The 14717-nt window shown below is 52.0% G+C and overlaps 6 protein-coding genes across 6 annotated transcripts; 4 read left to right on the forward strand and 2 right to left on the reverse strand.

The window, feature by feature from the left end:
• Nucleotides 1–1193: 1193 nt before the first annotated feature.
• Nucleotides 1194–5254, forward strand: CC1G_10723 (ankyrin repeat domain-containing protein 28; the record flags this gene model as incomplete). Its single annotated transcript, XM_001832089.2, has 7 exons — nt 1194–1356; nt 1427–1606; nt 1672–1696; nt 1759–2307; nt 2356–2729; nt 2783–4154; nt 4837–5254. The coding sequence occupies 7 exons, from the start codon at nt 1194–1196 to the stop codon at nt 5252–5254; spliced, it is 3081 nt and encodes a 1026-aa protein (XP_001832141.2).
• Nucleotides 5255–5430: 176 nt separating this feature from the next.
• CC1G_15143 (hypothetical protein) lies at nt 5431–6070 on the reverse strand (the record flags this gene model as incomplete). The annotated part of the gene is made up of 2 exons (XM_002910458.1): nt 5431–5440; nt 5787–6070. The coding sequence occupies 2 exons, from the start codon at nt 6068–6070 to the stop codon at nt 5431–5433; spliced, it is 294 nt and encodes a 97-aa protein (XP_002910504.1).
• A 487-nt stretch (nt 6071–6557) lies between these two features.
• Nucleotides 6558–6968, forward strand: CC1G_10725 (hypothetical protein; the record flags this gene model as incomplete). The annotated part of the gene is made up of 1 exon (XM_001832091.1): nt 6558–6968. The coding sequence occupies one exon, from the start codon at nt 6558–6560 to the stop codon at nt 6966–6968; it is 411 nt and encodes a 136-aa protein (XP_001832143.1).
• Nucleotides 6969–8610: 1642 nt separating this feature from the next.
• CC1G_10726 (hypothetical protein) lies at nt 8611–9590 on the forward strand (the record flags this gene model as incomplete). The annotated part of the gene is made up of 3 exons (XM_001832092.2): nt 8611–8684; nt 8748–9159; nt 9225–9590. The coding sequence occupies 3 exons, from the start codon at nt 8611–8613 to the stop codon at nt 9588–9590; spliced, it is 852 nt and encodes a 283-aa protein (XP_001832144.2).
• An 881-nt stretch (nt 9591–10471) lies between these two features.
• CC1G_02407 (hypothetical protein) lies at nt 10472–12826 on the reverse strand (the record flags this gene model as incomplete). Its single annotated transcript, XM_001832093.1, has 3 exons — nt 10472–10681; nt 10754–11053; nt 11117–12826. The coding sequence occupies 3 exons, from the start codon at nt 12824–12826 to the stop codon at nt 10472–10474; spliced, it is 2220 nt and encodes a 739-aa protein (XP_001832145.1).
• Nucleotides 12827–13880: 1054 nt separating this feature from the next.
• Nucleotides 13881–14561, forward strand: CC1G_15144 (hypothetical protein; the record flags this gene model as incomplete). The annotated part of the gene is made up of 2 exons (XM_002910459.1): nt 13881–13970; nt 14031–14561. The coding sequence occupies 2 exons, from the start codon at nt 13881–13883 to the stop codon at nt 14559–14561; spliced, it is 621 nt and encodes a 206-aa protein (XP_002910505.1).
• Between the last annotated feature and the right edge of the window lie 156 nt (nt 14562–14717).

A 14717-nucleotide genomic window follows, 5' to 3' on the forward strand; every position in this document is an offset into this window, starting at 1 on the left:
CTGTCATCTTATCAGTCCGTTCGTCACCACCATCTTCCGCGACCCACCTCATTGGACTGCACTGCCCCACTGCCATCATCGCATCTCTGCAGATAGACAAAGACGTAGACAGCATTGGACTCTTGCAAGGTATCGATCGCTCATATTTCCATGCCTAACTTTATTACCGGGGATCTTTCTTATCTTGTCCCCGCCGCCTGCCCCCTCCTCCGCTTACATATCGACACACGCTCGTTCTTATTCGATCTTCGTCGTTTCAGAGGTATTATTGCCTTTCACCTTCTGTTACTTAAACCTTATTTGCGTGATCTTGTCCCCCTTTCCACCTATTTTTTATCAGTTTCTTGGTTTATTTATCCTGATACGTCGGACTCGTCCCTCGGCAGTCTTATTGGACTCGCGAGAACGGACCAAGACAGATGAAGAATCGGAAATGAAATGGATTGTTTTTTCTTTCCGAACTTCTTGACTCGTGTTCCTTCCCCAGATGCGTCTTCACAATCCTTTTGGTTCCTCTTTTCCCTAATTTACTAGTACAAAAGCGCGTCTCTGCATCTATTATTCTTCCGTACATATGCATACTACTATCTAACATCACCCGTTATTACCAGTAGTTAATTTCTGAACACTTGTCTCTCTGTCACCATCGTCACCACTGTCCTTTACTTACTTGACTGCGTCTGTCCCTCGATTCTTTTTCTCCTTTCTTTTTTCTTTTATTTTGCTTGTCTTAGTGTCACTGCTACATACTACTACTCCCATCATATATGCACCCTCACGTTCATTTCACCCCTTTTTGTGCCTTTTTTACCCCCTTGTCCCTCCTCATCTGTCTCGTTGGTTTCTTGGTTTCTGTTTCCCCTTGTTCTCTTTTCTTTTTCTTTTTTAACCGTTTCTCTTTTACATTATTTCTCTTTTACATTATAAGGATTCTCTGTATCTATAGTATGAAACGTATTGCGAGTATACCCGTGGCCTTATATATGGGTTTTGGTTGCTTCCTTCAGTGGTGGGTACCGGTCGGCGGGAGCGCTGGAGAGGTTCAATGGAATTAAGCGCCCGCTGGCCGTGGGCGTGAGAGATCTGATACTGAGCACACTGCCACCTCATGTGGAGATGTCGAAACTGGATGCTGGATTTCAAGGAATTCGGAGCTTGATCTTGGATTCTCGTCTGGTTTTGTATGACCCTTAATGTCTCGTGAACATAGCCCTCGCAATCCGGGGCCCTCGATGTTCACTGGCGCCAGTGAAGTCGCCATCGGGGGCGGGACGTTCAATAACGTTGGCCGCGACATTATCAATGCCAGTACCACCCATGTGTATGTAGAAAACCAGCACGTCCAGGGTGCCCCAGGTAAGAGCAGCGCCGTTGCTTCGTATTAGTGGAAAGTTAGCCGGTACCCGTGCTCACATGGATCGCTTAGATTTTGGTCAGAGTCGATTGGAGATCATTGCACGCTGGTTGACGCCGATCAACTTCAAGAGACACCAAAGCTCAACCCTGTCTCGAGCTTTGGCTGGGACTGGGGAATGGTTTATCAAGGGAGAGAAGTTTACAGAGTGGGCGGCGAGCGATGAAGGGCTTTTGTGGGGCAGAGGAATGCGTAAGTTTGTACGTATCTTTGTGTACTGAGTCAGCCCTTCTTACTTTGGTCGCCTTATCGTGTAGCTGGGGCTGGGAAAACGACTCTTGTGTATGATCTCCCTTTTGTTTCGGTGTCTTTGAATTCACTGAATGACGGAGTTTACTCTCTAGATCTATTGTGAACCGCGAACTCAAGCAGCAATATTCGCGCGACCGTGTCCCTATCTTAATGGCCTTCTGCGACTCGATGGACCAGCAATACACTCTTTGCGACATCCTTTCAGCTCTTCTGAGGCAGCTCTTGGAAGACTACAGTGGAATCCTCGAGGTCATAGGCGAGCATTATAAGCAGCACCTGAACGACGATACGAGGCCATCGGAGGAAGAATTGGCGCGATGGCTAACCGATGAGGTCTCCTTGTTCCCCAAGGCCTTTGTAACGATCGATGCGCTGGACGGGCTGTCTTCCCAGAAGGACAAATCGTCGCTCCTCAAGATTCTCAGGCGCTTGCAGAAGAATATCTTTGTCACCTCGAGGGTGGAAGGGAGCATCCCCAACGCCGTTTTGGTTGACATCCGAGCGCACGGCGACGATATACGGAAGTATATCTCGCATCGGATACAGGAGGATCCCGGCTCAGACCTCGCTGACACGTTGGAAGGAAGGGATGACTTCAAGGAGGAAATGGTTTCAAGGCTCCAAGTTGCATCAGCTGGGATGTATGTGGTCCACCTTCCACCCCTTTCTGCTTGCTGATTGGGCCGTAGGTTCCTGCTAACGGTCGGACAGATGGACACTCTTTCAGGCTGTACCACAGTCTCGAGCTTGAGGGAGAAACTCGACCATCTCCCATCGAGCGTCGAAGAAATGTACCAGACCAACTGGGATCGGGTCCTGTCGCAGGGAGAGGAGAGAGTTCTGCTGGCGAAGCGCATCATCGTGTGGTTGGTCAAGGCGAGGGAAGCTGTGACTGTACCTATGCTTCGGCATGCGCTGGCGGTGAAGGACAGTCGAGGGGATATTGAATGGAAGTTTGACCTTGAGGATTCGATCGTCACTGAAAACACCATCAAGAAGGTCTGCTGTGGGCTGGTGTCAGTGGTCGAAGCAGAAACGATGACGAGGACCATTCAGTTAGTCCGTAAGTTTAATCATTCGTTCTCACTTGGGGGTTGGTTGTGATTGCCATTTAAGATCACACCGCCAAAGAATTCTTTGCCTCACGTCTGGGAACATTTGGCTTCCCGCCAGACAATTTCCTCGCTGCAACATGCGTCGGGTATCTCATGCATTGCGGATTCGAAAACCTCACGTATGAACAGTGGCATGGCCCACATTACTGGCATTCGAGCGACCTCCCTCCCAATAATTCTATTCGATGCTGGGACGACTTTCAAGCGTTCGTCAAGCAGCCCAAGTACCCATTCCTCAATTACGCCTACCGCCACTGGGCCTTCCACTCCCGAGAGGCCAGTCGGCATCCACCAGACTTGCCACCGTGGATTCTCAGCTTCCTTCTTCGCCAGACCAAGTATCCCATCGGCCTTGGAGCACCGCCTGACCGCACCGGCAACTGCGTGCCATGTGGCCTCGCCTCCCCGTTGCATATTGCTGCAGTCTATGGATGGCACGAGGTCCTCCCATTCCTCGATCTCAATGCGCACCCCACTTCGGGCAGGGGTCACTCCGCGCTTCATACGGCATCATACTACGGACACCACGCTTTCGCCAGTGCTCTTATCTCTTCGGGCCCGAAGGATTTGCTCATGGCGAAGGACTCGAGAGCGCGGACGCCATTGGCCACAGCATCGAGCGAGGGGCATACCGAAATTGTTGAGCTTCTTCTGGCGCAGCCTGGTTTGGATCCCAATTCTAAAGACGACAAAGGTTTCACGCCGCTCCATAGAGCTTGTATGCGAGGGCAGACGGAGTGCGTCAGGCTATTCCTCGCCCATCCCGATGTCGATCACAAGTGCCGAGACAATACCTGCAGAACACCTTTGGTTTTAGCCGCGTCCTGGGGCCACAGCGAGACGGTGAAGGTATTGCTGGAGGACGAGAGGCACAGAGCGCAGTTGCACTGGAGGTCCCATTCAAAATGGACCGCGCTTATGTACGCCATTGAGTTTGGCCACGAGGGAACCGTAGATCTACTTTTGAAGGCGGATTCGCAAAAGCTCAGGCACTTTCAGGCTCGAGACGGATGCGGAAGGACTGTGCTCATGAAGGCAGTTCGAAAATGCATCCACGGCGGAGCAGACTCGGAGGAGCACAGGTGGGGGAAAGAGAACCGCGCAAAGGCGAGCGGGTACAAGGCCAACGACGACACCCAACCCACGTCACAACAGGATTCTCGCATTCGTATCGTTAAACTTGTCCTAGACGCTGTACCTTCTGGTTCTTGGGTCAACGTCAAAGACAAGTTCCAAAGTACAGCTTTGATGGACGCGGCGTATTGGGGGCGTGCCGACTTGGTCAAGCTTTTGCTCGACCACCCCTGTATCGACGTTGGCGTCCATGACCAAAACTGCGATACTGCATTACATCTCGCAACCCGGCGTGGATGGTATGACTGTGTCGAGTTGCTTCTATCAATGGGAAAAGTGTGTGACGAAAGGGCCCGGCGTGGCTGTTAGGCGTCGTCGGGGTAGTTTTGGCACACGGTGAGCTCAAACGCACAGAGTGACGGTTTAACGTGTTGGTGGATTGAACTAAAGAATCGGTATGCGACTACGACAAATGTCTGGACGTAATCTACAGTCGTTTGCATAATTCAGTTCATGCTGGGGAAACAAAAAATCGGCCCAAAGGAGCCGATCAGTGATGCGATTGACCGGATGCAGCAGAGTGAGCAATTTCTTTCACTTCTACTTTCCATAGTACCTCCTGAGCGAGGTTTGAGGGTCAGTTGTTGAAGATGGTATAAAAAACGATGGAATATTGGCTTTTCGCTACGCTGGGCTTGGAGAAATTGTCATCCTCAGGCGCGCTCGAGCGTGAGCCCAACCTATTCGGAGATGCCGCCATCACATCAAAATTAGTTTTTCTGTCTGGAGGACCTGAACGGAATTATGCAAACGACTGTAAAGGTAATAGCAAATAGGTACAAACAGAAAGATAACGAGTGGATAAGATAACGAAAGAATCAAACGGGAAGGAAAGAGTCCGTGACGCTACAAAGTGGACCGCCGCATGTTATTCGAAGCGGTTTCGCGCCGCCACATCAGAATCCTCAAACGATTCCTCAGTCTTCCAACTATCGACGTCAATGCCAAGGAAAGGAAGAGTAGGGAAACGGCGGTGTTTCACGCGGCTAAACAAGGCCTGATCGATTCTATGGAATGCCTCCTCACCCATCCCAATATCAATGTCAATGTCCGGTGTACTAGCGGTCTTCAAACCCCACTGATCGTAGCCTTGGATAGAGGCCATTTGGATTGTGCCGTGCGCCTGTTAAATCTCGAAGGAGTGGACGTGATGCTTACCGACGCCGAAGGACGGACTGCGCTGATGTACGCGGCTGTGCGCGGGTCTGTGGGCCTTGTAAAGGAACTCGTGAGGAAGGGTGCACATGTGAAGAAGGCAGACCGAGATGGAGGGACGGCGTTAGTGTACGCAGTTGAAGAGGGTTTCGTAGAGGTTGTGAAGGAGCTCATCAGGGGGTGAAGGATCTGGCACAGTTATTATCCGATCGCGTGGTGCTATCCGGGAAGGCCAAAGAGTGTCGCGATCGTACCATGCGATGGTACTACACTGAACTTTTCAAGGAGTGACTAGCGGTAAACGCTCGCTTTATACGTAGGTAAACAGTATATAACTGTTGTAGTATGACAAGTAAAGCCTCAGGTACTCCTAGTTTCATGACCAGGGGCACCACAGTGAGCAAATCAGTCGACATCTTCTGCCCCTAGACAAACCACGTGTAATTGGCTTTCCTCAGTGATGAACAGCCGCTTGGAGGTCTTGTTCGATCATGTACTTCTGTATTGACCGAGTCTGTTCGGGGACCTTGCCATCACCTCTGGAATTTGGGGATTATAGATCACAACGCCCCCCTTCGGTGCAGGGCCAACCGAGTTGCGCTGATGAGCGGCCTTGTCCCGCTCGGCCCACTGGCAAACCGGGGACAATGGCCTCAAACGAAGTGACCAACAATTTAGGTCAATGTAGCTTCGAATGTAGGCAGGGAAGCGCTCACCAACGCGGTGGGCTTGAGGTTCGGACAACCACTCGGGATTTATGTGGGGATTTCTCGAGATGGAAGGAAATAAGTATAAGTATATCAGTTGGCGTGGCAAGAGTAAGTCTGTTTTGCCTATTTCGACCGATACCTCTTCCCAGTTCCCTGTTACCAGGCTTGTCTAACGGCTTGGTGATATGGTTGTTTGAATAGCCCATTGTGCGCTCTTCTTCTCCAGCTTCAATCAAGGGGCTCGCGCGGAGCTGATTGTTCTCCGTCGTGCAAGCCTTGAAGTGCAACATCGTGATGGGTATTGCGATGGTGGTAGTCACGGCGAAGAACGATGGGGCTCGAAAAGTAGTTGTGGTCCATCTCTCTCGTATTTTCCAATCGTTCTTAATGGGGGCTAACCGCTTTGAACCACAGCCATCCTCGTCTTCGTATCTCAGTATTGGTAGGGAGACCTCACGGCTTTGCGGATGATACTACCCACTATTGAAAGGACATTGTTCTCCTAAGTCTATCGTTGCATATAACATGGTCACTTGGACGCCATTGTATGCCCTTGTCAGGTGGCTTTCGAATCCTCGAAGAAGACAATGGTTGTCGGGCAATCATTGTGGTATCTCAGCGTCCTGGGACGTGGACCGTAAAACTATAAATACGCTTCTTCTTCACTCTCAAACTCCAGAACTCGAACCCGCTTCAAGTAACTCAAGCAAGTCACAAGCAAGTCAGCACCCCCAAATTCTCTAATTCGCTTCTCTCTATTCCACGAAATCTAGCATCATGTCCGTCAACAAATTTGTCGTTGTCGCTCAATACGGTCACCCAAAGCTTCCTGGCAACAAACACTGGGCCCTCATCCTCATGGACGCCAACGACAAAATGTCTCCTGGTGTTGCATACGAAGTCACTGGCTCCACCGATACTTACACGCTCAAGAAGCCTGAGACTGTCACTCCTGGCAAGGCCAGCTCCTTTATGGGAATGATTGCTGTGGGCATGGTTCCCGTTCACCAAATGGACAACATCGACAATATTCTTCGCAACACCCCGGTTAAGACTGGAGATAAGACCTGGCACTGTCAACACTGGGTTATGGCTGCTCTGTATAATCTCCGAGTTGCTGGTTTTGCCATCACTCCTGTTGATCGTGAGCAATTGCTCGCTCAATTCAAGGCTATGGAGACTGTTTAGTACTACTAGTAGCCGACTCGACCTGGCGTACATCTCGACGCCTTGCTACAATTTCCTTCTCGTTTCTAATTTCCAAGACATTCTAGTTTCAGGACCCAGCTTAAATCAAGTGTCTTCTTCCGTGTGATCGTGCCTGTGTACATATTTTAATAGTAACTGTATAAATGTAATCTCTCTCGAACGTCAGTGTGAATGGAAATATCCGGTTACCCGCCTTTGAATTGAATTTGCATCGATGTGAATAGGGGTTTGTTTGGAACACAAGGTGATGGCAATTAACGCGGTAGGTGAGTCGCGCTGCGGCGCAACCCTTCTGTTTCCCGCCGGGGACGTTCCTCATCCTCACCACCTGACATAGTCGAGCCAGGGCGCTCCTCCAAAGGTAATAGAATAGGCAGAACCCGACCAAGGCTTGACAAAAACTTTCGGCCGGAAGAAGAAAGGTTTAATGTCGGGCCCAAGCTTAAGGCGACCTGCAACACATCTGCCGCTCGAGCTGATCGAGTCCATCTCAACGACATCATCAATGCGTACGATGGTGAGTGACCACATATTGCATCCACCTTCTGTGCAGTGGCAACAATGAACCACGCTCCAACCGAGCACTCGGAAGTGACGGTCAGGGCCCCATAGCTGACGAAGGCATGGCGCGTTACTGAGAATTGAAGGCAGGCAGGGTTTAGCAGCATCGAAACCTCCGACGCACTCTCAGGTCGTTTGGCAAACCTGGGACAATGGCTTCAAACGAAGTGACCAATGATTTAGGTCAATGCAGCTTCGAATGTAGACAGGGAATCGCTCACCTACGCGGCGGACAGACTCGACCAACTGGATAGCGTCCAGCCCAGTGGTGAACGGGAAGTGTCTTTGGAGTTCGGATCCTCTACACGCGCTGACCAACTCACTGGCGTGCCAAAGGGCCGTTCTCTTATCAAGGTGAATGCCAAGAACAATCTTTCGGGTACGACGGCTTTGCTAGAAGCTTCGGCAGAACGATAAATTGGATGAGAGAGGTGACGCGTATTGTCAGGTGTTGGCGGGGTCGGCGTATTAAGCCCACCATGCCAATGTCAATGTCATTATGCTGGAATTTTGGAGCACTACTGGCTTGTTATTGTTGATCGATGATCAGATATTCAGGTACTATGCGCGATAGGTGCATTAAACGACTACACGTGCATGGTACACAATATATCCACCTTCTGTGCAACAACAATGAACCACGCTGCAACCTCGCCCATGTCGCGCTCGGAAACGGTCAGGATGACCCTACTACCCTGAGCAGGTTGAAATGCTGCACGTTCTCACCGGTCACCCCGAAATCGGATACAAAGTCTTCAAACTTTGTCAGAACCCAACAACGGCCTTCCAAACCCGTCTCTTTTCCTACCTTAGTAAGATTTGACGCCGAAAATCTATTGTAGCTGTAACGACTAACGTTAACGAATGAATACTATGTAGACAGTTGCGCTCCGGTCGCTGTGCCAAGTACTCGCAGATTCCACAGCGGTCTTTCGAAGCCGCGATAGAATCCAATAAATATTGCAGGAGTGGAAGGGTTTTGCTCGATAGCAGCTGCTCTCTACTCACTGTTACCTTCTCTACCATCTACGCTACATAGATAACTTACAAGCGTCGCAAGATGTTCGCCAAAGTCCAACTCCTTTCCTTTGTCACCATCGCCGCGCTTGCCAACAGCGCTCTTGCGGGTCCTATGTGAGTTCTAAAGCCACTCGTTGTTCGAAAGTTTCTAACCTCAAGTTCTCGTACCTCTTGCAGCGTGATTTCCAGCGTGAAGGCTCCCACCACCTGCAGCAGCACCAACACCATCACCCGAACTGCTGGAGGCTTCGACCCCAACTGTTCGGTTGTGGTCACCGTTACGCAGGGCCCTCAGCCCACCTGCACTAGGACGAGCACCATTACGCGCACCCTCCTGTTTAATGGGGAGGTGACTGTGGTGCCCAGGGACGTAGAGCCGACCTTTGTGACTGTGCTGCCCACTGGAGGCCTTTCCACCCGCATCGACGGCACAGTCTCCTCCACGCGTGCAACAGTCACCGCGACGCGTTCCAACGCCCCTGGACCAATCGTGACCGTTTCTCCATGGCCAAGCTCCAACCCTCCTATCGTCACCGTCTCTCCCTGGCCAGTCACCTCCACCCGTGCGGCCAGTCCCCCTGTCGTAACTGTGACCCCTACCAACCCGCCAGTCGTAACTGTTACGCCTACTAACCCCCCAGTCGTTACGCGTAGACCCCTACTAACCCGCCCATCGTCACTGTGACACCTACCAACCATCCAGTCGTTACCGAGACGCTTACTAATCCGCCGATCGTGACCATAAACCTTACAAACCCTCGTGTTGTCAGTGTGACGCCCACCAACCCCCCACTCATAACCGTTACACCCTGGCCAGTCCAACCCCAGCCTCAACCCACCAACGACGACTCGGAGAACTGCTCCGTAGTGGTCACCGTCACCCAACCCGGAACCGCTTCCTGCCCATTCACCAATACCATCACGCAGACTCTGGCGCAGCCTACTGCACCGGCTGACCCCGACTGCTCGGTTGTGGTTACTGTTACTGAGAGGCTTCCTAGGCCTACTACGCGGGCTTAGATGCTTAGTCTGCATCTGCATTTGATTAGGTGTAGCTGTAGGTTAGACTTTCCGTTGACTTGATGTTGCGAGTCAATTATACCAGTACGATCCCTGCATTTATAGAGCCGGTCTCCAAATGAGATTACAGTCTGTGACTTTTCTCCAATACATCCAGCTGGATTGCGCACCATTCTCAGCCTTCAGCGCTCAACTTCCAGCTTCAAGTGCGTACCACATGTGACATACAACATTGCCCACGCAACGCAGATCCACCAAAACGATTTAAAAGATCTACGAATTTTGAGCATCACCGGCGTTTTCCGTAATTCACCGATGATGGGATCATGATCATCATCACCACGCCCCTGGTCCCCAAAACCGCCATAAATTCGCAAGTTGGCCACTTTTTTTCCAACCTTCGACTCTCTCTCTCTCTCTCCCTTCTCTCTCCGCCTCTCACGCCTCTCACACCTCACGCAGCTCGACGACGTCCTCGACATTCTCAGTTCCCCGACTAACGCTCTACGCCACGGGAGGCAACACCAACTCGACTTTCGACATTCGACAGGATCTCGACGCGGACTCGGACGTACCATCCACCCTCGTTTCTCACTCACTCTCGTCACACTCCTTAGTCGGCGAACCGTTTTTTTCTATTGGTTTTATGGGATACGTACAGAAAGAGGAAACTATGGGTACAACGACTATTGCGTAACATGACCAAACTACAATCAAGAACAAGAACGAAAAACGAAACAAAATGATGAAAAAGGGGAACGAAAAGAAAATTCGGATACATCTCGACACTGCACTCTATCGATAACACTACACCATTCACTATACACGACGAGTCACCAGGACCCGCTCCTCGATTCCACGATCCTTGATCTCCCTTTCCTTTATCTGATCGCGAGGGTGACGAGGGCAGCCGCCGCCGCCCACTTGAGCACGTTCTCCATCCTAACGACGGGGAACCACCCGCGGGGCTGGTCACCATTCACCTCACACCGTCGGCGGATCCTCCTCCCCTCCTCTTCTTCGTCTTCATCTCCATCGACATCCAAAGGACGCTTCCGGGTAACATTGGGGATCACAAATCGAACACGTCTCTGTGGGGAGTTGATGGTAAGCACACGTTGTTCAAAGATCCGCCGGTTATAGCCATGGGGAGATGGACGTACCCTGCCATCGCTTCCAAAAATCCTGACGATCCTCCTTCTACCCTTCCAAGCCGCGTTGCTGTAGACCAAAGCCCGATCGTGCACCTCTTCCCGGTACTTCGCCCACCATTCCTTGCTGGTCTCACCGGCCACACCCTCCCATCTGCCATAATACCGCCACAACCCGTAAAGTGTCTTCCACTTCAAGTCGCGTCGCCTAAAGAACGCCTCGTCGAACTTGCGGTTTGGGTCGGGAGGAGTATCACCGGTTCCCAGCCAGCTGGGTCGGTTGAGCTTTTCCTTGAGGTATTCTTCGGCGGCCTGCGGAATTGCAGTCAGTATGATGGTTCGATTGGGATCGGGAGAGAGGAAGGGGGGACTTACTGTGCCGTGTGGATTGAGACGCTTGAGTCTCTCGTAGGTCGCCAGGTCTTGGGCGGTAAAAATAGGTCTGGACCTCTTTGGCGTCTGTGGGCCCTCCTCGCGTTGCTCGCCGCAGGACACTGCAGGCGATTCTGCTGCTTGGGTGGCCGTCTCAACCGTGTTGGTTGTAGTGGTAGCCTTGTCGGCCGTATCGTCATGTGCGTGGACCTGAGGCGAAACGTGTTTGGGCGATGCCGAAACGGTGGTTTCTTCCTCAGGAACTTGAGCCGGTACTAGTGCAGGCTCTGGTTGTTCTTCCTCGTCTCCAATTTCCTCGGGTTCGCCGTCGTGGTCGTTCTGCTCGATAATCTGAATTTCTTGCTCGGGATCGCTGCTCTCTCCATCAGAAACGCCGAAGATTTCGTCAGCCTGGACTGCTGTGACAGCAACCTCGGTGCGGGTATCGGAATCGTCGTCGTCGGTGGCGGGCTTGAGGGTGGTCTCTCGAACTGGAGCATCGTTGCCGGCATCTCCGGTCGTAACAGTCTCGGCGTCTTCCTCTAGCGCAGTTGCTTCATCCTCGGCTTCTTCGACCTCTCCATCCTGGACAACCTGCTCCTCCAGGCCCTTCTGGATCTCGGGGGTCATGCTTGCGGCGCGACTGACAACAACCTCCTCGGGAGCCTCCTGCTCAACCTCTGGCTCGGCGGTCGCAGCACGAGAAACCTGCTCGGGAGCCTCCTCGACCTCTGGAGTAATGCTCGCAGCACGAGAGACGGTGGCTTCCTCGGCGACTTCCTCGATGACGTCCTCCTCGACAATTCCCCTCTCCGCCTTGGTCCTTCCAACACCACCGGCAACGAAATCCTCAAATCGCTCGAATTCCTCCTTGGTGAGGCCGTACATCTCGCGCTGAGCCGACTCTGGCTTCTTCTTCTCCTCCTTGACCTTCCACAAGATGTCGTTGATAATGGTTTGCTGCGTCATGGTCGTCAAATTGTCGGCGAGTGCGGCGGAGAGGTTGAGGTTGCCGAGGAGGATGACGGTGTAGACGCGCTGTTTGGAGGATGGGTAGTCCGGGGTGGGGCTGCGGGTTCTGGGGCTCGCGGACTTGCGGTAGCTTATGGTGGGGCCACGAACAGTGGCGAGCTCGAGGAATGGGGAAGCCGTACCGGTGGACGGGGTTGCAGGACGAGGAGGAGTGACGGGAGAGGCCACAGGCGCGGTCGAGGGTCCGGCGCGTTGATCAACGTCGGGGATAGCGGTGGGAGCCTTGTCGACGATGGGCGAAGGAGGTTGGGAGACCGAGGGTGCCGCGACATTCCCCTTCTCGCGCATTACCGCGCTAATCGAGGTGGCACCGTCGACGATTGGCCCAACCGACAACGAAAAGGAAGCGACACTCTTGGGCGATGCGAGGAACCTCCATGTGGAAGTCGGGGTCGTGGATTCGCGTTTGGTGGGTGCTTTGGATTTCTTCGATGGCTTCTGTTTGGGCGTCACCTTGACTTTGACTGTGGCCTGTCGTTCCTTTGCCTTTGACTTGGTCTTCGCCGCGGCTTGCTTTTGCTTTCGAGCTTTCTGGACTGGGCTTGCAGTCTTTGTGGTGCCGAGGATGGCTTCCTTTCGAGCCGCGGTCTTACGAAGGGAGTAGCGAGTTTGTTGAGGCATAGGAGGCGGATCGGTTGGTTCTAGTTTCGGTTGGACGCTGGTATTGCGAGTGGCTCTCATCTTCGAATTCGATTCTGTTTACTGTTTTTTTGTTAGTTTTCAACGCGATCCTCGATGTACGAGTGATAGTGGACGTACGATGAGAGAAATACGAAGGATAGAGGACGCGGATGACGAGTGGCAACAACGATAGTAGTGGTTGGTGGTCAAGCGGTGAACGAGTCGAGCCTTGGGCGATTGGTAATCTGATGACGATAGGGGTGTGGGTAAATCTTATCTGGATCACGTTACCGCGTCGCGTCGTTGATTGCTTCCGGGCTCTTCGTGTTTCTTTCCTCAGTCCTGCGATTTTAGTGAGATTTTGCTGAAAGGTTTGGATTAGGACGGGAAGGTGTATTTAGTTGTGAATTGAAAGAGAGAAGTAGGCGCTGGGAGGGTTCAGGTTGGCTGGTCAATGGCGCGTCTGTGGCAGTGCGATTGTGGCACGCGGTTGCCTCGTGGCCAGTGCCAAGAGCAACGGAAAGCAGACAAAGGGATAGGAATAGGGGACGTTGCTGGCGGAGGGAGGGGGCGAATTTAGATGACTTTGGGAGATGTTTCTTGAATATGTAACGACCATTAGTAGCTATGAAGTTTTTACTTGTTGCGATTGATGCTATTTGAGGTTGTTGTTGAATTGTCTCCGAGGAACCTGGATCTGCGAAAGATGAGGGAACCATGAGACACGCGAACGCGTCCCCGCGCTTGGTCTCTTTCAAAACTTTTCGTCCTCGTCGATATGCGTCGCTCATTGTCCTAGTAATACTTATGCAAGACAATACATAGAGTCGACTACAATGTTAGCTACTCGTTACACAACTATTGCAAATTGAGAACGCCATTGTCGACGCCAGCGAGACCTCGGCGTTCAAGCGCCCAAGGTTCGTTGATCTTGGGATATTCGTGATTACTCTGCCTCAATATCCAGTTGACGTTCCCTCGCGCCGACTCGGAGGCAATCAAGCGGAGAATGGAATATATCAGAGTGCGCAACTACTTTGGGTTGCCACTGGTCAGGCTTGCGAGATCTTCTAACCCTACCACCTCGACCAGGAAAGGGCGATTCATCTCAGCAATGTCGTCCCAGGCCATTGTAGCATGTCGCGACATCATGCTGTCCATCCACCGGTATTTGGAACCGCGAGACTTCATTTCCATGCGACGGGTACGTCCATTCTTGCATGATCGCCACTCATCGGCAATGCTGGACTGAGCGACACTCTAGACGTGCAAATCGTTCCACAAGCTATCCAAGATGAAGATCCTGTGGATCTATGCAGTACAGGATTTATACCATCGTCATGGTCTTCAAAATTACGTCGCCCAATTCTCGCTCGAGAAGATGTCCTTGGCAGATCTTGAGCGGCTTGCTCTCTCTCCTTCCCGTTTCTTGGACTGGATGAGACGTGGACACTCCAAGTTCATCCCCAAATTCGAGAACTTTGAAGTCTTACGCCCGCCGCGCTTTGTTGCTGTCGAATTTGAATTTGCGTTTATGGTACCCGGAGGCCGCTTTCTGGTGACTACTTCCCGTTCGAGGGCATATGACGATGGAGGAGAAACTGCGGCCTGCTTGTGGGACTTGGGGTATGGAAAGAAGCATCGTATGAAACGACGCCCGGTTGCCCATGTCATATTCCCCCCAGACTTCCGGACTACGAGTATCGCTGCAACATCCTCGAGTCGTGTCGTGCTTTGCGGCGTGTTTGAAGAGTCAGTCTGTTTCCTTCACAATGATCTTCCGTCACATTCCTGATATCTATTTGTCGAGACACAGTGACACCGATGAAATTGAACAGCAGTGCGCCAGAGTTTATACAGTGGACATTCATGATCCTTCGCAAGGCTTTCAACTAGAAGCACAGCTCGACAACCCTCCCGGTTCATCAGCGAGGATGAATTTCCACGTCTC

Source organism: Coprinopsis cinerea, assembly GCF_000182895.1.
Source record: "Coprinopsis cinerea okayama7#130 chromosome 9 map unlocalized cont3.9, whole genome shotgun sequence".
NCBI classification, from domain to species: Eukaryota; Fungi; Basidiomycota; class Agaricomycetes; order Agaricales; family Psathyrellaceae; genus Coprinopsis; species Coprinopsis cinerea.